At 38.2% G+C, this 16,413-nt stretch overlaps 2 protein-coding genes across 6 annotated transcripts in view; one reads left to right on the top strand and one right to left on the bottom strand.

The window, feature by feature from the left end:
- The window catches only part of LRBA (LPS responsive beige-like anchor protein), a 577,381-nt gene that overhangs the window by 279,267 nt on the left and 281,701 nt on the right, over positions 1 to 16,413 (bottom strand). The window lies entirely within an intron of this gene.
- MAB21L2 (mab-21 like 2) lies at positions 10,565 to 13,252 on the top strand. Its single transcript, XM_025921390.2, has one exon. It carries the CDS (start codon positions 11,550 to 11,552, stop codon positions 12,627 to 12,629), a length of 1,080 nt encoding a protein of 359 aa, XP_025777175.1. The 5' UTR covers positions 10,565 to 11,549; the 3' UTR covers positions 12,630 to 13,252.

Raw genomic sequence — 16,413 nt, forward strand, 5'->3', positions numbered from 1 at the left:
TTATATTACTTACATTTTGTAACAAAATAGAGATTGACTTAAATTTAAAATATCTCTAAATTATTTTACATCCTTTTAGAACACGTGTACTTTTAGTCAAAACCTGTTACACTTTTGTGTTTATGTGAATATAAATTGTATCTATCTTTAAATGTAAATATCCATATGAAATGCCTTTAAAACAAAATTCAGCCTCATTTCTTTTTAAATTCAGAAGCAACCATAATTCATCAAACCTTAATCATTAAATGTTCTATGCCTGACTATTTTATTGTGAAAAGTAATATAAAACAAATTTGAAGGTCAAACAGCAATTGCTTTAGGGTTAATATATCACATTTGCAAATGGTACAAATTTTTTTCCATTTAAAATTGGTCTACAGTTAAAACGTGTAAGTGGAGAGTAGGAATTAAAATGGATTTGAGAGGCAATGTCCAACTGCTGAACTTTAATAACAGAGATATCACGAATGAGTAAGGATCTAGTCTAAATAAAAGCAAAACTATACCATAATAACATACGTAGCTTAATTGTTCTTGCATAGTATCTTTACAAATGATTGGCTCATATCCTTATTTTTTAACTAAATAAATATGCTGTTTAAATTCTCAAAAGCTTAAAAGTAAACTCTGATCTTCAGAGTTGCAAAGACTTATCCAAATCAAAACTTCAAAGACTTAAAAAAGTATAATTACTGACTCTATCGCTAGGTCCAGTACATGTTCAAGTAGAGAAGTTTAGCTCCGTAACTTCCACTCCTCAACTTAAACCTCCAAGTCACTTGTCAGTTAAAGGTTGGGCGATTTATTGACCGCCTCTGGATGCATACTGTCAGTGCTGAAGGAAATATGAGAGAGGGTTGTCGCTACTGTTCTGGAGCTCATTGATAATGACATACCTGCCTCTGTCACCCATTACCCATACTACAAACTACTTAGACCTAACTGAAAAATCAATAGCCTACTTGCACTGGTTCCTGTGGCTGCCTCCTTTGATTGTCAGCTCCTGTCTAGGGTCAGCACTTACATGAAAGGGGCTGTGACTGCCTGATGCTTTCAGGACAACCTAACGATATGAAACTAGCCAACAGAACAGTAAATTCTGTCTCCCTGCCCTCCTCATCAATTAGGCTTTGACTAGGCTTGCCTGTAGAAACCTGACCTTTTAAGTTTAGGTGAATATGGACTAGCTGAACACACCATTGCCCTCAGCACTGAGCCAGGAAATCTACTGACAGGTTAAACAAAACAGAAGGTTGTAACTGTCATAATTTGCATTGCACTTTCACGCCAACAAGGGTGTTATCAGTAGGGGCAAGCCCTGGAACACACAACTCCAGCACCCTTAAGCCACACTACTCATAAATTTTCAAGTGAAGTGAGATAAAACATAAATTCACAAATAGCAATACATTTCTCATCGCTTAGTCTTTTAGGTTTGCACTTTGCAAACCCATATAGTGTCCATCAACAACTCTCTCAGTGGTCACCAGGTACTCCCACTGCATTAATGAGGGACTTCCAGAATGCAACATAGAAGTAAAAATAACTCGACTATGCCATTTGAAAAGACATTTTAGACAGAATTTATAATATAGCAGACATACTGATCTATATCTCAAAATGAGAATTAGATCTCAGTATGTTGTCTCTTTCCTGCCTCATGTCCCTCCCTCCAAAAATATACACAAGCTTAGAATATAATAAGTTATCACATCAGTGAAAGGAGGTGTTGAAATTATTTCCTACCATGCTTCTATGATATAGCATCTTTTACAGTTTGAGAGAAAACTAAGAACATCTGTAAAATAAAAGATGTTAACACTTCTATGCTTGTCAGATCTTCTGATGAAAACAAGTGAAAAGCATGAGAAAGTAGTATAAAACTTTAGTCTCTATCGTGACTCATGTTTTGAAAACCATTTCCCTGCTTGGATCTATCTTTTAACACAACACGAATATGGTCTTACTTCAGTTGCATAGAGCAATGCTGTTTCTCTAGTCTTTCTCTAAACACTGACCATTCCTTTTTTCTTTTGTTTTTTTATTGTTGTTGTTGTTGTTTTAGAGTTAATTGTGAACTTGAACTTTCTTTGGCTTCAAACCATTTACAGATTATCTAACCTTTATAAAAAAATGTCAGAAACATTGACAGTCCATTCAACATTTTAAGGAAAAAAACATACCTGCCAATTTTATGTATAACTTTAAACACGTACTGTTTTTCTATATATACAATCCACACTCCTGTTTCTTTTTCATATTTTTATGTTCCAACTCCTATCAATAATAATTAATATACTCTCAGAATATATTCCAAGTTGCTATTTGGTTGTCTCTCACAACCATCTCCAATTTATAATATGTAGTTTTTTTTCCCCTAAGACTAAAATATGGAATATAACCATTTGTAAGCTTATTCCTTTCTGCAATTTTTTCATGTTAAAAATGTTCATATACTTATATTAGAGCAGCACTGGAAGTCACAATTCTTGCAGAAGTCTAAATTTTGCAACTTTAATCATCTTTACGGTATGAAATTACAGATATTTTATCTTGAAGAGGTAGAAAAAAACCTCCTAATCCATCCCCCAATTTAAGAATTGAGAAGATAGTCAGTAGAGATAATGACTTGATCAAGGTCACTCAGATAGTCTCTAGCCAACAGAGGACAAAATTGAGAGCTTTTCCTCCCAAGATTAATGCTCTTTAGATGCTATCGAACTGCCTCTCTTTATCTTATCTATCTAGGTAAGTTACGTGACAGCAACAACCTTATGTATTTTAAAAAATACATAGCTTTGTATCATTCATTTTTAATTGATGATATAATTTGTAGAAAGTTTTGACTAATTTGCCGAAGGGATTAGATTTGTAGAGCATTTAACCAACAAGGTACCACAGAACAAATAACTATTAGAAATTGAAGATCTAATTAAGTATGGTTGGAACCCTGTATTTACCTAATTTGATGATTAACTATGCATCTGGTAGCCTTTCAGGTCCTTTGTGTGTACCTATCTGATAGCAAAGTGAAAGGGCATGGACAGTGTCTGGTCCCAGCAAGCAAATCATTTGGAAACAGTCATAGCCATAGATCAAAGATTTTTCACTCTATCTAGGCTGACTTAAACCTACTAACCCAGGTTTTGTCTGAAGACAAAACCAGTCAAAAAAATAAAAGAATGACTCTTTAGGATCCAAACATAATAAGGGAAGATAGAAAGGGAAAATTCAGAAAAGAAACAGGCTGGCAGAACCTTGACATACATAGGCCAAGACAGCTGTTTTATATCCTAGCTTGATTTCACATGGTTAAAGGAAAAGTTTCCATTCCTTAGATCATCAAATATTATTTCATTTATACTACACAGACGTCTTCTATACATAGATTGGAGCCAATGAAGAATTTTTGTTGTTGTTGTTTAACTACTAAAAGGAATCAGAGAGACCTCTCAGCACATCACTTCTACTCTAATTCACAATGTGTGAAGGAAGGAACAGGCATTTTTTTAGCATTATTAAAAATAATTTTTAGCATAGATTTTTAGCATTATTAAAAATAATACAAAGCCCACTAAAAATTTCCTGTAATCACAGCAAAAGATTGATGCCAAATTACCTCTATCAGTAATAACATAGAGGGGTGCTGCAGAACCAATATATTTTAAAATAAACTAAGATGTTTGAAAAGGCTAGTTTCCTAAAGTATAATACAAAACTACCCATACAATATTTTTAACTGATAGTTTTAAACGCAGGTCCACAAAAATGTCTTATATGACCCAAAGAAATAAAGAACATAATGCCAAGTCTTATATTTTGAATTAAGTGCAGCCTCATCTCAGTCATCTGCTTTATAAATGTGTCACTGATCACAAGCGAAAACAGAAATGGGAATGGGGATGACTCTGACATCCCCTGAAATCTATTCTACATGTTGAGTCTGTAATCTTATTAAACAAAGGATATCACACCTTCTTTAAACCATAAAATTTAATGCCTTGAATCAAATGGGAAATCAAAAGTTTTGATTTAGCATCAAGTTCATTACTGACTACTCCTGATTTTCCTATCTTCTGGCATTGATACAATGCCTAGACACAAATAATAATCCACAAATGATATAACCATTCCTTAAATAGTTAAGAGTTGGTTCTACTAAAAGCACTCTCTCCTTTGTTGAAGATTATAGTGAGTTATGAAAGCCAAAGTTATTTGACAGGTGAAATTTAGTATTTACCTGATGGTATATTAGTAAGTTCAAATTGTTAGGAAGGAAGGAAGGAAGGAAGGAAGGAAGGAAGGAAGGAAGGAAGGAAGGAAGGAAGGAAGGGAGGGAGGGAGGGAGGGAGGAAAGAAGGGAGGAAGGAAAGTAGGTTGGTTGGAAGGCAGGCAGACACACAAGACAGACTCTTATTCTAACTTTTCATAACTTGTTTAACTATATATGGAAATAAAACAATGTAATTATTACAACTAAATATGTATACATGTAAAATGGGAAAAAGCAGGGGCCCCTGGGTGGCTCAGTCAAAGTGTCCAACTTCAGTTCAGGTCACGATCTCGTGGTTCATGAGAACAAGCCCTGCATGGGGCTCTGTGCTGACAACTCAGAGCCTGGAGCCTGCTTCAGATTCTGTGTCTCCTTCTCTCAGTCTGTTCCTCCCCCACTCATACTCTGTCTCTCCCTCTCAAAAATTAATAAAACATTAAAAATAAACAAATAAAAAAGTGAGAAAAAGATAAATGCTTTATTGGTAAGACCAAATGATATATACCGACATAAGTGAAAAATATTTTAAGTTCAATGAAACACCTTCTGAGAAATGCTTGCTGAATGAACTTGGATTTTCTTAATATTTCACATCCTAGCTCAATAATAAAACAGTATTTACTTTTCAGTTAGGCTAAAAGCTGAGCACTTTCATTTTCCTGAGCACAATTTCTTTGCTCTCTCAATATGTATCTTGGTGAGATCAAATTATGTATAGCTTAATAAAGTACTCGTAGTTAACAACTGTTATTCAACTTGGGGGAAAACAGGAACATATACTGTACTCTTTGATTTTCTCATCCTACCAAATAATTTAAGAATTAGGCTTGTAAAAGATGTAGAAGTATAAACAACATCACTAATCATATATATATATATATATATATATATTATCCAAGGTTACCCAACCAAATTTAAAAGGCCCACAATACAATATACAAAAGCATCCAAAAGATTTATTTTTTAATACAATTCAATAGGTTTATTATGCAAAATTAAAGCTATTGCCTTTACCCGACAGATTATCTTAAGTTCAAACTGTACAAATGAGAACAATACCCTTGGGTTACCAATCAAAGAGATTACAAGTTTTTGTTTTTGTTTTCCAAAAAGCTATTTGATAAGGGGAAAAAACAAAAACAACTTCTTTCAGCAGCATGACTGACCATTTGAAGTAGGCACTACAGTAAACTGTTCAAAGAAAACATTGAATTACTGATTATTCTCTAGATTGATTCCAGAATAGTAATTATCAATAGCTTAGAAACAATGTCTGTGATACCTCAGTTTTGGAAAATGAGATAATTTCACAGAGAGTGAAAAAGAATGTGATTTTAGGACTTTAATACAATGTGGATACTATAATCCTGGTAATTGTTTTTAAAGCTTCTTATGTTTTATTGTAATTACTTCAATAAAATTTCATGAGCTAATACACAAACTGTGTTTGGGTTATTTACTTTTCCTTCTGTTTTTCCTAGAATTATTTTTAAATTCAGGGAATTTAATAGTTGTTTATTCCCCCATTTATATTCTGACCAAATTTTTTTTTCAAAAAATCAAGCATTTTTATAAATATGTTGAAAGATTAAGTATGAAAGAACCCCAACAATTAGCAACTGTGAAGATGTTTCAAAACTAGATTTTAGAGGATAAGAATATATACATGTAAACATGTGGTCCTTTGTTGTCTAAAAAGTATAAATCCGTCAGAGAGTTGATTTTTTTTAAGCCAATAATCTGATTATTTTTTTGAATACTTCTAAAGTGTTTTCCTGGAAAACAAAATCATACAATCTAAAATCTGTACACTCTTTAATAAAAATTATTACAATGCTATATGCTATGTCTACAGATAATAAAATAATGGATATCTTTTGAGTCTCAGTGATATGATAAAGTAGAAAATGCCCTGAACTTTAACTCACTAAACACATTTCTAAGTAAAGATCAGCAAAAAAATAAAACAGTTTAAGGATTCTGTATTCTCTGGAAATGTAAACAGGATTATATCTGTCAGATGTACAGAAGCTCTGACTTCAGCCATTAGTTTGGTTTTGCTCCTGAGAAACACAACACGAACTACTGAATCGTTTCTTTTCAAATCCATACATTCCCTGAAGCAGTTCAAGCTTCATCAGCAGTGCAGGAATGTTTTAAAATGACAGGCAAAGAGCATTAGTTCTCTTTTTTCTCTCATACTGCTTTCCTATAAATGGAAGACAGGGTTCTTTTCTCAAAGCACTTAAGCTGAGGCTGTTTAAGTCAATTGCTATAGGAAAATACGAATGAATTCTCTGTGCAAGAAAGTATCACAACTGGATTGGTTATTTCTTTTCAAGAAAAACTTTGAGAAAATCAAATGTTGTATTATTATCTTAGAATAAAATATGATAAAATTAGCATTCTCTTAATTGCCTACTATTCCGTTATAAATATTTTCAATTTAAGTATTCTGTCAACACATCACCTTATTTTAGCACCAAATAATACCCAGTTCTGCTTCTCATTTTAAGTAGAAAAAGGCCCTCAAATTAAGATGTACCAACTTTGTTTTGAAAATCTTGTTTGTATAAATAGTTAAATTTTATTTCCAAGTATCTGTACTCGTAAGCATTTCATTGCAAGAAGAAATTCAATTAATAATTAAAAGTTTACTTACATATGATCAATTAAAAATAGGATGTAATGTCTAATTTGGCTATTCGCTGGAGCTTAGCTTAAACATTCACATTTTTCAAAAACTGGTACACTAATTGCTATATCTTGACTCAATTTTATTTTAAGGAAATGGGAAATGTTAAGGCTAAAGTTTAAACATACTTATTTTAGCTTATAGTAACTAAACACACCCGCATCTTAGTATTATCATGCACGTTCTCATAAAATGTTCCTACAGTAATGGTGGAGAAGGTGAAGCCTAGAGAAGTCTGAAGGTTATGGACTACAGGAAATCCAAAACAAAAAAATTCAAATCACACCCTGAATATCCTCCTCCTCTTTTTAGGAATGTCTGTAGCTAGCCCAACATCACAGGTCTGGGCAGAAGCATGCTGATGTTGGCACTGCCTAAACCAAACAAACAAGATGTTTAACAGTCAAATAAAATGTCCTGCAGCCTCCCTAATGAATTTGTCAAGGACCATCAGATTTCTCTCCCCCCTCTTTTGCCTCATTAACTCAAGTATGATGAGACGGATTATAACAAGAGAATACAGATCAATCGGTCTGAAGACTTGAAGTGGCTTTTAGCCTCTAGAGTTTCTTTCTCTCACTTGGTCTCCTATAATAGAATACGGTATCTCCTGCAGAAGGGGCTGCCACTTCGTTTTAATACACCATCAAGGAGCTGCTGATGGACTTCTATACTAACATACATAAAAGCAGAGGTGACAGGGGCTCTTCAATTACAGCCTCCTCGGATACCGTTTCCCCCTTCAATTATTCAACCAGAGGAAGAGCGGATCCGCAAACACACAGCTGAAGCAGCTCTTAGGGCAGAGGCAGCCAGAGAGTGAGTTAGGGTGGGGGAGGAGGAAGGAAGGGAACTAGCAAGGGCGAGCATTATTTGCTGGAAGTGTTTAAGTTTATTGCTCGAATGATGTTTCTAATTAGTACCATGGCAATAAATTAAAGTCGCCTTTGTTTAACTGATTTATTATTTACTACAGCATCTACCTTAGACAGGGTAAATTGGTAATGAATTGTTTTTAAATCAAAACATTTGTAACGTTTTATCATCCCTCAGCCTCTGTATGTAAAAGTGGAGAAACCCAGGAACAAGGGTGCCACGAAACTTAGTCTTGCCCCACAGAGCGGGAAAAAGAGGAGTCGTCCCCGGGGTGTCAGGGAGTAGTGGCGCGAGGATCCGCGTGGCCTGGGCCTCCCCACCCGAGGAGGGAGGACGCTAAGCGCCTACCCACGGAGCTGGGACTGGCCGCACCGCACGGGCCCGGAGGACGGACAACTGCCGTGACCCCCGGGACTTTTTGCAAACACTCCCAGGAGTGTGGCGGGACGTGTGGGTCCACGAGCGAGGCCTCCCCCGCTCACAGACCTGATGTGACGGAGAAGCGGCCACCTCGAGGGTCAGGGAGGGAAGGCTCCGCACCCTGTGTCCCCGCCACAAGTCTCCGCCCAGTAACTGCCCTGGGGAGAAGCAGCTACGGATCCTTTCTGGCTGCTTGCACAGCTCTGCAGCGAAGTGCCCCCTCCTGCCCAGTAATATTTCCCAGGGCGCCAGCGTGACTTCTCAGGCATTAGCCAGGTTACCTACAGAGTCTGGGCTTCCCACTCGAGCGAACCGCGAAGACGCCGCGGCTGCGCTCTATCCTTGTGCCGCCAAGCATTCTGAGATGCAAGCTGCTCCCCCAGCAAGGCTGGAGCCGGCAGCCGCCCCAAGCCTCTGCCACTACACCAGAAGTTGACTACAGCTCTGCATCCCAGAGTTTGGTGTATGCTTACTTCCGACTTACACACTCCTGGCCACTAAAGACATATCCCAGACAAAATCTGACTTGATTAAAAAAAAAAAAAAAGTCAATTCGTTCTTTAGAAAGGTACTTATGGCAGAGAACAAGGAGGTGACAAGGTACCAGTGGTCCGCACCAGACATCTAAGAAAGAACCAAGAGGTCCAAGTGTCTGACGTCAAGTACATGGAGAGAAATAAACTTTCCCTATGCAACTGAATTCAGGTTCACCTGGTGCAGCTTTTAAGAGGGCACCTCAAGCCCTCCCAAAGGGTTTTTGCAAAAGCCGCAGGCACACCGGGGTTTGCAAAGCGAAGTCTTCCCCCAAATGGCTTTACAGATTTTTATTCCTTGTATCTTAAGCAAAAATCTAACTAAAAATAATTCCATCTACTTGATTTGGCTTTAAAAGACTCAGCATCCACATACCTAAGGCTCAAAACATAAACCCTCAATACTAAGCAAATCAGAAACATTGTTACAGCTTCTTTCATCCAAAAGTAGGGAAAGGCTACAAGGGGTACAGCTTGAAAGTATAATACATATACTAAAAGCACATGCATGAGTCTCACTGAAATGCCAAGGGAGGAGTGAAGCCATCTGTGTAATCAATAACAGGATAGTTATAGATTTCTGCAGCAGTGAAGTCTTTTAAAAGCAACAGTCAATTATGAAAATAAATTCATTTTTACAAGTGAAACTCTGTACTGCCTGAGAATATATTCAAAATTAGATTTACAACGTTAACATCTTAAGAAAACTTTGACTCAGGTTCACTTTTACTTCCTCATTTTTATTGTTTAAAACAATTTTAGTGGCTTATGGTAATTTAAAAGTATATCCAACAATATTCTACCATATATAGATGTGCACTTTCTCACAATTTAAACATATTTTCTCTCTAATAACTAGTCTTTTTAACAATAAAGCAATAGCATAAAATATATCTGAATCTTAATTATGAAGTAATTATCAAACAAGGTGCTTGCACTATTTTTACCCTGCCCCATTTTTCAACAGCATATGGAAATTACTGAAAAGAGATTTATGGTTATAAACCTTCACCCCATATCCACTCCACACAGCCCCCCCCCCCCCAACTGGTGCACATATACAGCAATTGCTCTGGCTCTTGGCAACAATGGGAGAGAAGGGGAAGAGACGGGAGGAAGACTTTGCCAGAGAAGAAAAATCTAGAAAAATGTAGGTTCTTTCCCGGTTTCCCCTTCCTCCTCCTATTTGCCTTCAAGCAAAAGTAATTTTGTTAGAGTTTGCACCTTCTGCACAATGTTGATAGAAAAAAAATAGTGAACCTTTCTGAACCACTGCTACTCTCTCGCGTTATTCCAGCCATCTCCAGGAAGTCCCTTCTACCATAGACTCTTTTTCTTCCTTGCAACTGATAAGAGGAGAGGATAAAGAAGAAGGGGGCTGTAAAGTGTGTGTGAGCATTTGACTTCCACTATCTCCTCCTATTTTCCTACTTCTCTCTTTACCCCCTTTCTTTATCAAGTGCAGCGGTGGCTGCTACCGTCTGCCAAGCATGCCTGTCTTCTCTCTCGGATTGGCTAAAGCACTGACAGCTCGGATAGTGATTGTAGGAACTGAAGCTCCACCCCCCTCATGATGGCCCTGGACCATTCATAAACTAAATAACTCCAGGAAACAGCAAGGCAGAGAGAGAGAGAGAGAGAGAGAGAGAGAGAGAGCGAGAGAGAGAGAGAGAGAGAGAGAGCGAGAGAGAGAGAGAGAGCGAGAGAGAGAGAGAGAGAGAGAGAGAGAGAGAAAGGGAGGGAGGGAGGGAGGGAAAAGGAGGGAGAAGGAAAAGGAGAGACGTCGGAGGGGAGGAGGGAGAGACGACTCAGAAAGTGGAATCTGCACAAGCAACCTAAAGGGGGAGAAGAAAAAGCCTTGAATCCTTATAACTAAACCCCAGATGCAACGCAAGCAACGACTTCGTCACACTAAAATCTATTTTGTGAGGGCCAAAATTATAAATTACGAAGCAGAAATGAATCTCAAACAACTTCCAGCGGTGTGCACCTAGAGAAAGACAAGAAGAACCCACTGCAAACAAACAAACCCAGTCCAAACAACGCCTCCAGTAGGAAAAGAGGAAAACCGCTACAACACGACCCCCTGAGAAGAGACCAGACCATCACGCTGAGAGCGCGGAGCGTCTGCAAACCTCCAAGTGTGCCGAGGACTGAGCTGCACTTCGCTGCTCTCTGGACCTTAATTCCGTCCTTCACCTTCCATTTGGGGGAGGGTGAGGAGAAAGGCACTCACCTACGCTGAGTGAAGAAGTCCTACCAGCCTGTGGGAGAAGTTTTAAGAATGAAACACTGAATGTTTCGCTTTTATTTTTAAATTTACTTTGGCACTTACAAGACCTCATTTCCAGATTTCCGGGCAATCTCGGCTGCAGACATCTCAGCCTAACCTCTTGGTAACCTGATTATTTCTGTCACCCCTTCTCTTTTTCTCCCCTCCCCTTCATCTCTCTCACAAGCACATCTTTATTTTACACATCGAGCAAAAAAGTCCCAGCAGGTACTTTTCTTCTTCAAAGATTACCTTTCACCCCCCCTTCTGCCTGGAGAAGCAAAAAGGTTTCGAAAGAGCGAGCAAGCCGGCCGTTGTTTCAGCCGGTCAGCCCAGGTGGACAACAAGAGTGAAAGTGGGGCTTAGGGGAAGCGCGACGCCTCTTTCGCAAGCCGCAGGGCCACCACCACTGCGTGAGCCTTGGATCCCTCAACGTATTGCGAGACGCCGGTGTATAGCCCGGACCTGTGCCCCAACATGATCGCCGCTCAGGCCAAGCTGGTTTACCAGCTCAATAAATACTACACTGAGCGCTGCCAAGCGCGCAAGGCGGCCATCGCCAAGACCATCCGAGAGGTCTGTAAGGTGGTCTCGGACGTGCTAAAGGAAGTGGAGGTGCAGGAGCCTCGCTTCATCAGCTCCCTGAGCGAGATCGACGCCCGCTACGAGGGGCTGGAGGTCATCTCGCCCACGGAATTCGAGGTGGTGCTCTACCTAAACCAGATGGGCGTCTTCAACTTCGTAGACGACGGCTCCCTGCCCGGCTGCGCGGTGCTCAAACTGAGTGATGGGCGGAAGCGGAGCATGTCTCTCTGGGTCGAGTTCATCACTGCGTCCGGCTACCTCTCGGCGCGCAAGATCCGCTCGCGTTTCCAGACCCTGGTGGCTCAGGCAGTGGACAAGTGCAGCTATCGAGATGTGGTCAAGATGATCGCGGACACCAGCGAGGTCAAGTTGCGCATCAGGGAGCGCTACGTGGTGCAAATCACTCCTGCGTTCAAGTGCACCGGTATCTGGCCTCGCAGTGCGGCACAGTGGCCGATGCCCCATATCCCCTGGCCTGGCCCCAATCGGGTAGCGGAGGTCAAGGCCGAAGGGTTCAACTTGCTGTCGAAGGAATGCTACTCACTGACCGGCAAGCAGAGCTCCGCGGAGAGCGATGCCTGGGTGCTCCAGTTCGGGGAGGCTGAGAACCGCCTGCTGATGGGCGGCTGCCGAAACAAGTGTCTCTCGGTGTTGAAGACGCTGCGGGATCGCCACCTGGAGCTGCCGGGCCAGCCGCTCAATAACTACCACATGAAGACGCTGCTGCTGTACGAGTGCGAGAAACACCCGCGGGAAACGGACTGGGACGAGGCGTGCCTCGGCGATCGGCTCAACGGCATCCTGCTGCAGCTCATCTCCTGCCTGCAGTGCCGCCGCTGCCCTCACTACTTTCTGCCCAACCTCGACCTTTTCCAGGGCAAGCCCCATTCGGCCCTGGAGAGCGCTGCCAAGCAGACCTGGAGGTTGGCCAGGGAAATTCTCACCAATCCCAAAAGCCTGGACAAACTATAGGGTGCTGGGGACTGCTTCAAAAGCGACACAAACGGGAGTGCTCTCTTACACAAACACACACAACTCACAGAGACAAACAGCAGAAACTCCGGACACAAACTTTTATGTAAGCCACCTGAAAGAAACAGGAAGCAGTCACAAGACCTTCGTTAATTAGCAAGCAAACAAAAAGAGAGCAAACCAGCCAACCAAACAAACAAAATCACATTCTTGCACAAAAGTGATCGTTTTCCTTCCAAACAATGTGAATTTAAAAGGTCACACAAAAGAAGCAATCGGGCTTTGCCACCACAAAATGAAACCCAAGGTACATTTTCAAATCAATGTATAGTAGTTTCTCCCTTTTTCCTGCTCTCCCCCAACTCCTTTCTCCTCTCTCTCTCTCATCTTCTTTCTTTCTCTCCCTCTCATTTCATTTTGTTTTGGGTTGCCTGAATGTTGTCACCAAGTGAGAAAAAGTATTTAATTATATGTAAAATTTCTCTTTTAAAAAAAGTTTTGCTGATGTTAAATGTATCTCAGTGCCAATGTCAGACTGTGTCCTTCCCTTTTCTTGCACCTCTACCCTCACCCTAAAGCAGTCTTGTTGAAAACAGTAATAAAAATATTACTTTACATTGTAATTGACTGTGGATTGTTCTTAAATGAAGGCAGGTGAGATCACAATTTGTAATTTACAATGTAAAGATGTGAACTTGAGGAACTAAATGCAAGAAGCTCTCATCTGAACTCTAATTTGCAAAATTTACAAATACAGCACATTTTGTAGATTTAACCATACAAGCCCCCCCCCATCCTCGGAAAATAGACAATACTAATTTTACCCAACTATAATATTGTTTGTTCTGTAGATTTTGAGACTTAAAGTAATATCTTTTTTCACACTTGAAAAAAAAAAACAGATTTTGTGTGGAAGAAAAGATTTTGATCCTAATTTTTGAAATAGAAAAAAATTATTTCGCATTAAAAATTAAGAGATTTGCTTTCTTACACCATAATTTTAAAAAATACACTCAGTCTGAAGAAGGCAATATTTATGGATCTTTTCTGCATAGTTAACATGATCAGTTGAAAGTTTTCTTTCAATTCTTTGTCCTCTTCAAGCTTTAAATAATAAAAACTTAACAATTAAATCAACCATACCAAAACAGAATAAAACGGGTATAGCAATACTCCTTTTCCCCAGTAAATGGTGATATGAACAATCCAAATTTATAAATTATTTCAATTTTTTTAGATGGCTTAGTTATAAATGCCATAACTAAGATCACTTTTCATCAAATTCCCAGAATTATTCGGAAGCTGCTTATAGGCAATTTGGAAAAAAAAAAAAAGGTTTTGATACCATTTTTATGACCAAAGAAAAATTACTGTTTCAAGAATTTACATACAGGAAAAGTACATTACTCCCTCTGCTTTTCTAAGGTGACAATCCAAAGTACTCATTTCAACACTTCAACCAAATTAACAAAGGTTCCTTTTTAATGCAAGGAAATAACAGATTAAAAATAAAATAATTAGTAAAATTGAAAGCATCCCAATGCTGGAACTGGTCTGGTTTGTCTTTTTTATATTGTCTCCCATATACTCCCTTAGATATGCTAATGATGAGGCACAGGTACAGAATATATATCAATATTACCCTTTGATATTTAAAATTTATTCTTTGAATTAGTCCAGTTTTTAATTTATTGAAAAATCCATGAATGAGAGAGGTAGACAAAAATGTCCTAAAAAAAGGAATTTTAAAGATCTGAGGAAGAAGTTTGCATGGGGGAAGGAGTGTATGGAGGGATGATCGGGAAGACAGCATAGATGGATGAGAAACAAGGAAGGTACTCAGGGCTCTGATGCTTAATTCCCTCCACAAAAGAGGCTTAAGTTCTCAGATTCCCTGGTAAAAATTCCCTAGTAAAAATAGTTTTGTTTTAGAAATATAAACTTTGATCTTATCAGTTCTGAAATCATCTCTACTCTTTCAACCTACACTGTATCTTTTACTGATCTCTTCCTGTAGATGTAAAACAAACTCACTGTAATACTAAGTGGTTCAGACAAATATATGATTTTTTTCCATAATAAAAATGAATTTATTCTCCAGGGAAAAATGTTCTGATTTTTAAGAACATTTTCAAAGCAAGTAGTAGGTGCTTACAATTACAAAGAAATGATTTAAGGGCAGAATGTTTGGTTTAAAAGATAAAAATGACATCCTAAAATGACTTTTTTTTTTCTTACACACACAAGTATTTACAGCATTAGACACATATCTCCCTCCAACTACTCCAGGAAAAGTTTTTCAATCCTGACAAGAAGAACAAAATTCCCCAAATTCAGTATCTTTTTTTTCTTACCTTATTTAATTTAATGCAGGTATCACCAAGAAAAAAAGAAAAACACTGCCACAATATAAGCGTCCTCATTTACAAAAAGCACCAATGTCTACATAAAATAAAGAATTCTTTCAATAACTGGCTAAAACATTTTAAGAATAGAAATTAGCAAAACTTTGATTTCTGTTAACAGGCAGGTTGCAGTGGTATAAGACAAATGCTGTGATTAGGCTAAAAGACCTTTGTATTGCACAAGCAAAAGGGGAAAAAATTAATTTAATGATGCTGCACAGAATAAAATCAGAGAGAAATAAAAGTTATAACTTCTTCCAAAAGAAGCAAGTGACTTTAAAGAGCCTAATTGCAAAGACTGGCAGAGATTCTAATCTTGAGAACAATTACATTAGACACCTCTAAATCGTATCACATTTTAGATTCTATGCCACATATGTCCAAAAGCATAACAGAATATTCTGAATTAAATTTCAGACTCTCAAACATACAAACTACCAGAAATTAGAGGGTATGAGTAATTTTGGTTATCTTTGTTTCTTAAAAGAAACTAAAATACAATCGCAGCCTCAGTCATGTAACAAAGTAGGAAATTTTTCTAGTTGATATAATTTCACAATTAAAGTTTTCTCTACATTGAATTAGCTGAATTATCAAGCTCAGAATAATACGTTCCAACATAGCCTTACTTTCATATAGTCTACCAAATCCCATCTTAATAAAAGCAGCAATTCTGAAACAAAGTGCTAGAAATACATGTAAGACAAGAGATGACTTGTGTGTAAAGTTCTAAATAAAATTATAACATTCTCATTAATAATTACTTTGAAATACTTCTAAATCACTAAAATTAGTAATTCACATGACTATAAAACCAAGAACTTCCTACCAATAAACTAAAAATATGTGTCTGTGTATACATACGCACAAGCTATCAGCCTGTAAAATAAGAAATTCCAGTTTTTTAAAGCCATTTCTCTTCTACAGGTTGCTTATTCTCATTTTAAAAAGACTGTTTCCTATCAGAACAAATTCTACCATTCACTTTCATGAACTAAACCTAGCTTTGGCTTTATGGCTGTGCCACAAATGTTTCTTAGTAAAATAAAGTTGCCAAGGGCTGAAAAGTAATCAGAAATACATTTTAAAAGGGGAAATTACATTTTCATTTAAGAATAGGAAATTATGCAGTGCCTTGTAAAATCGACTATAGGTAATGGGAAACAGAGGTATCTCACACACACACAAGACATGCTTGCGTGCACAACAGAGTAGTAAGTCATGAGGACAAAAGCAAGGAGAGTGATATATTGGTATTATATCCAGAAAATATAAAGGCTAAACAAAATAATTCCACTCTCAACCTCACTGAATTTTGTAGCTTAATTCACCCTAGACCCTTTGTGGCAAAATATATTTATAGACGTTATTCCCTGTGG

This window comes from Puma concolor, chromosome B1 (assembly GCF_028749965.1).
Source record: "Puma concolor isolate L17-30 chromosome B1, mPumCon1.1.hap2, whole genome shotgun sequence".
Classification (NCBI taxonomy): Eukaryota; Metazoa; Chordata; class Mammalia; order Carnivora; family Felidae; genus Puma; species Puma concolor.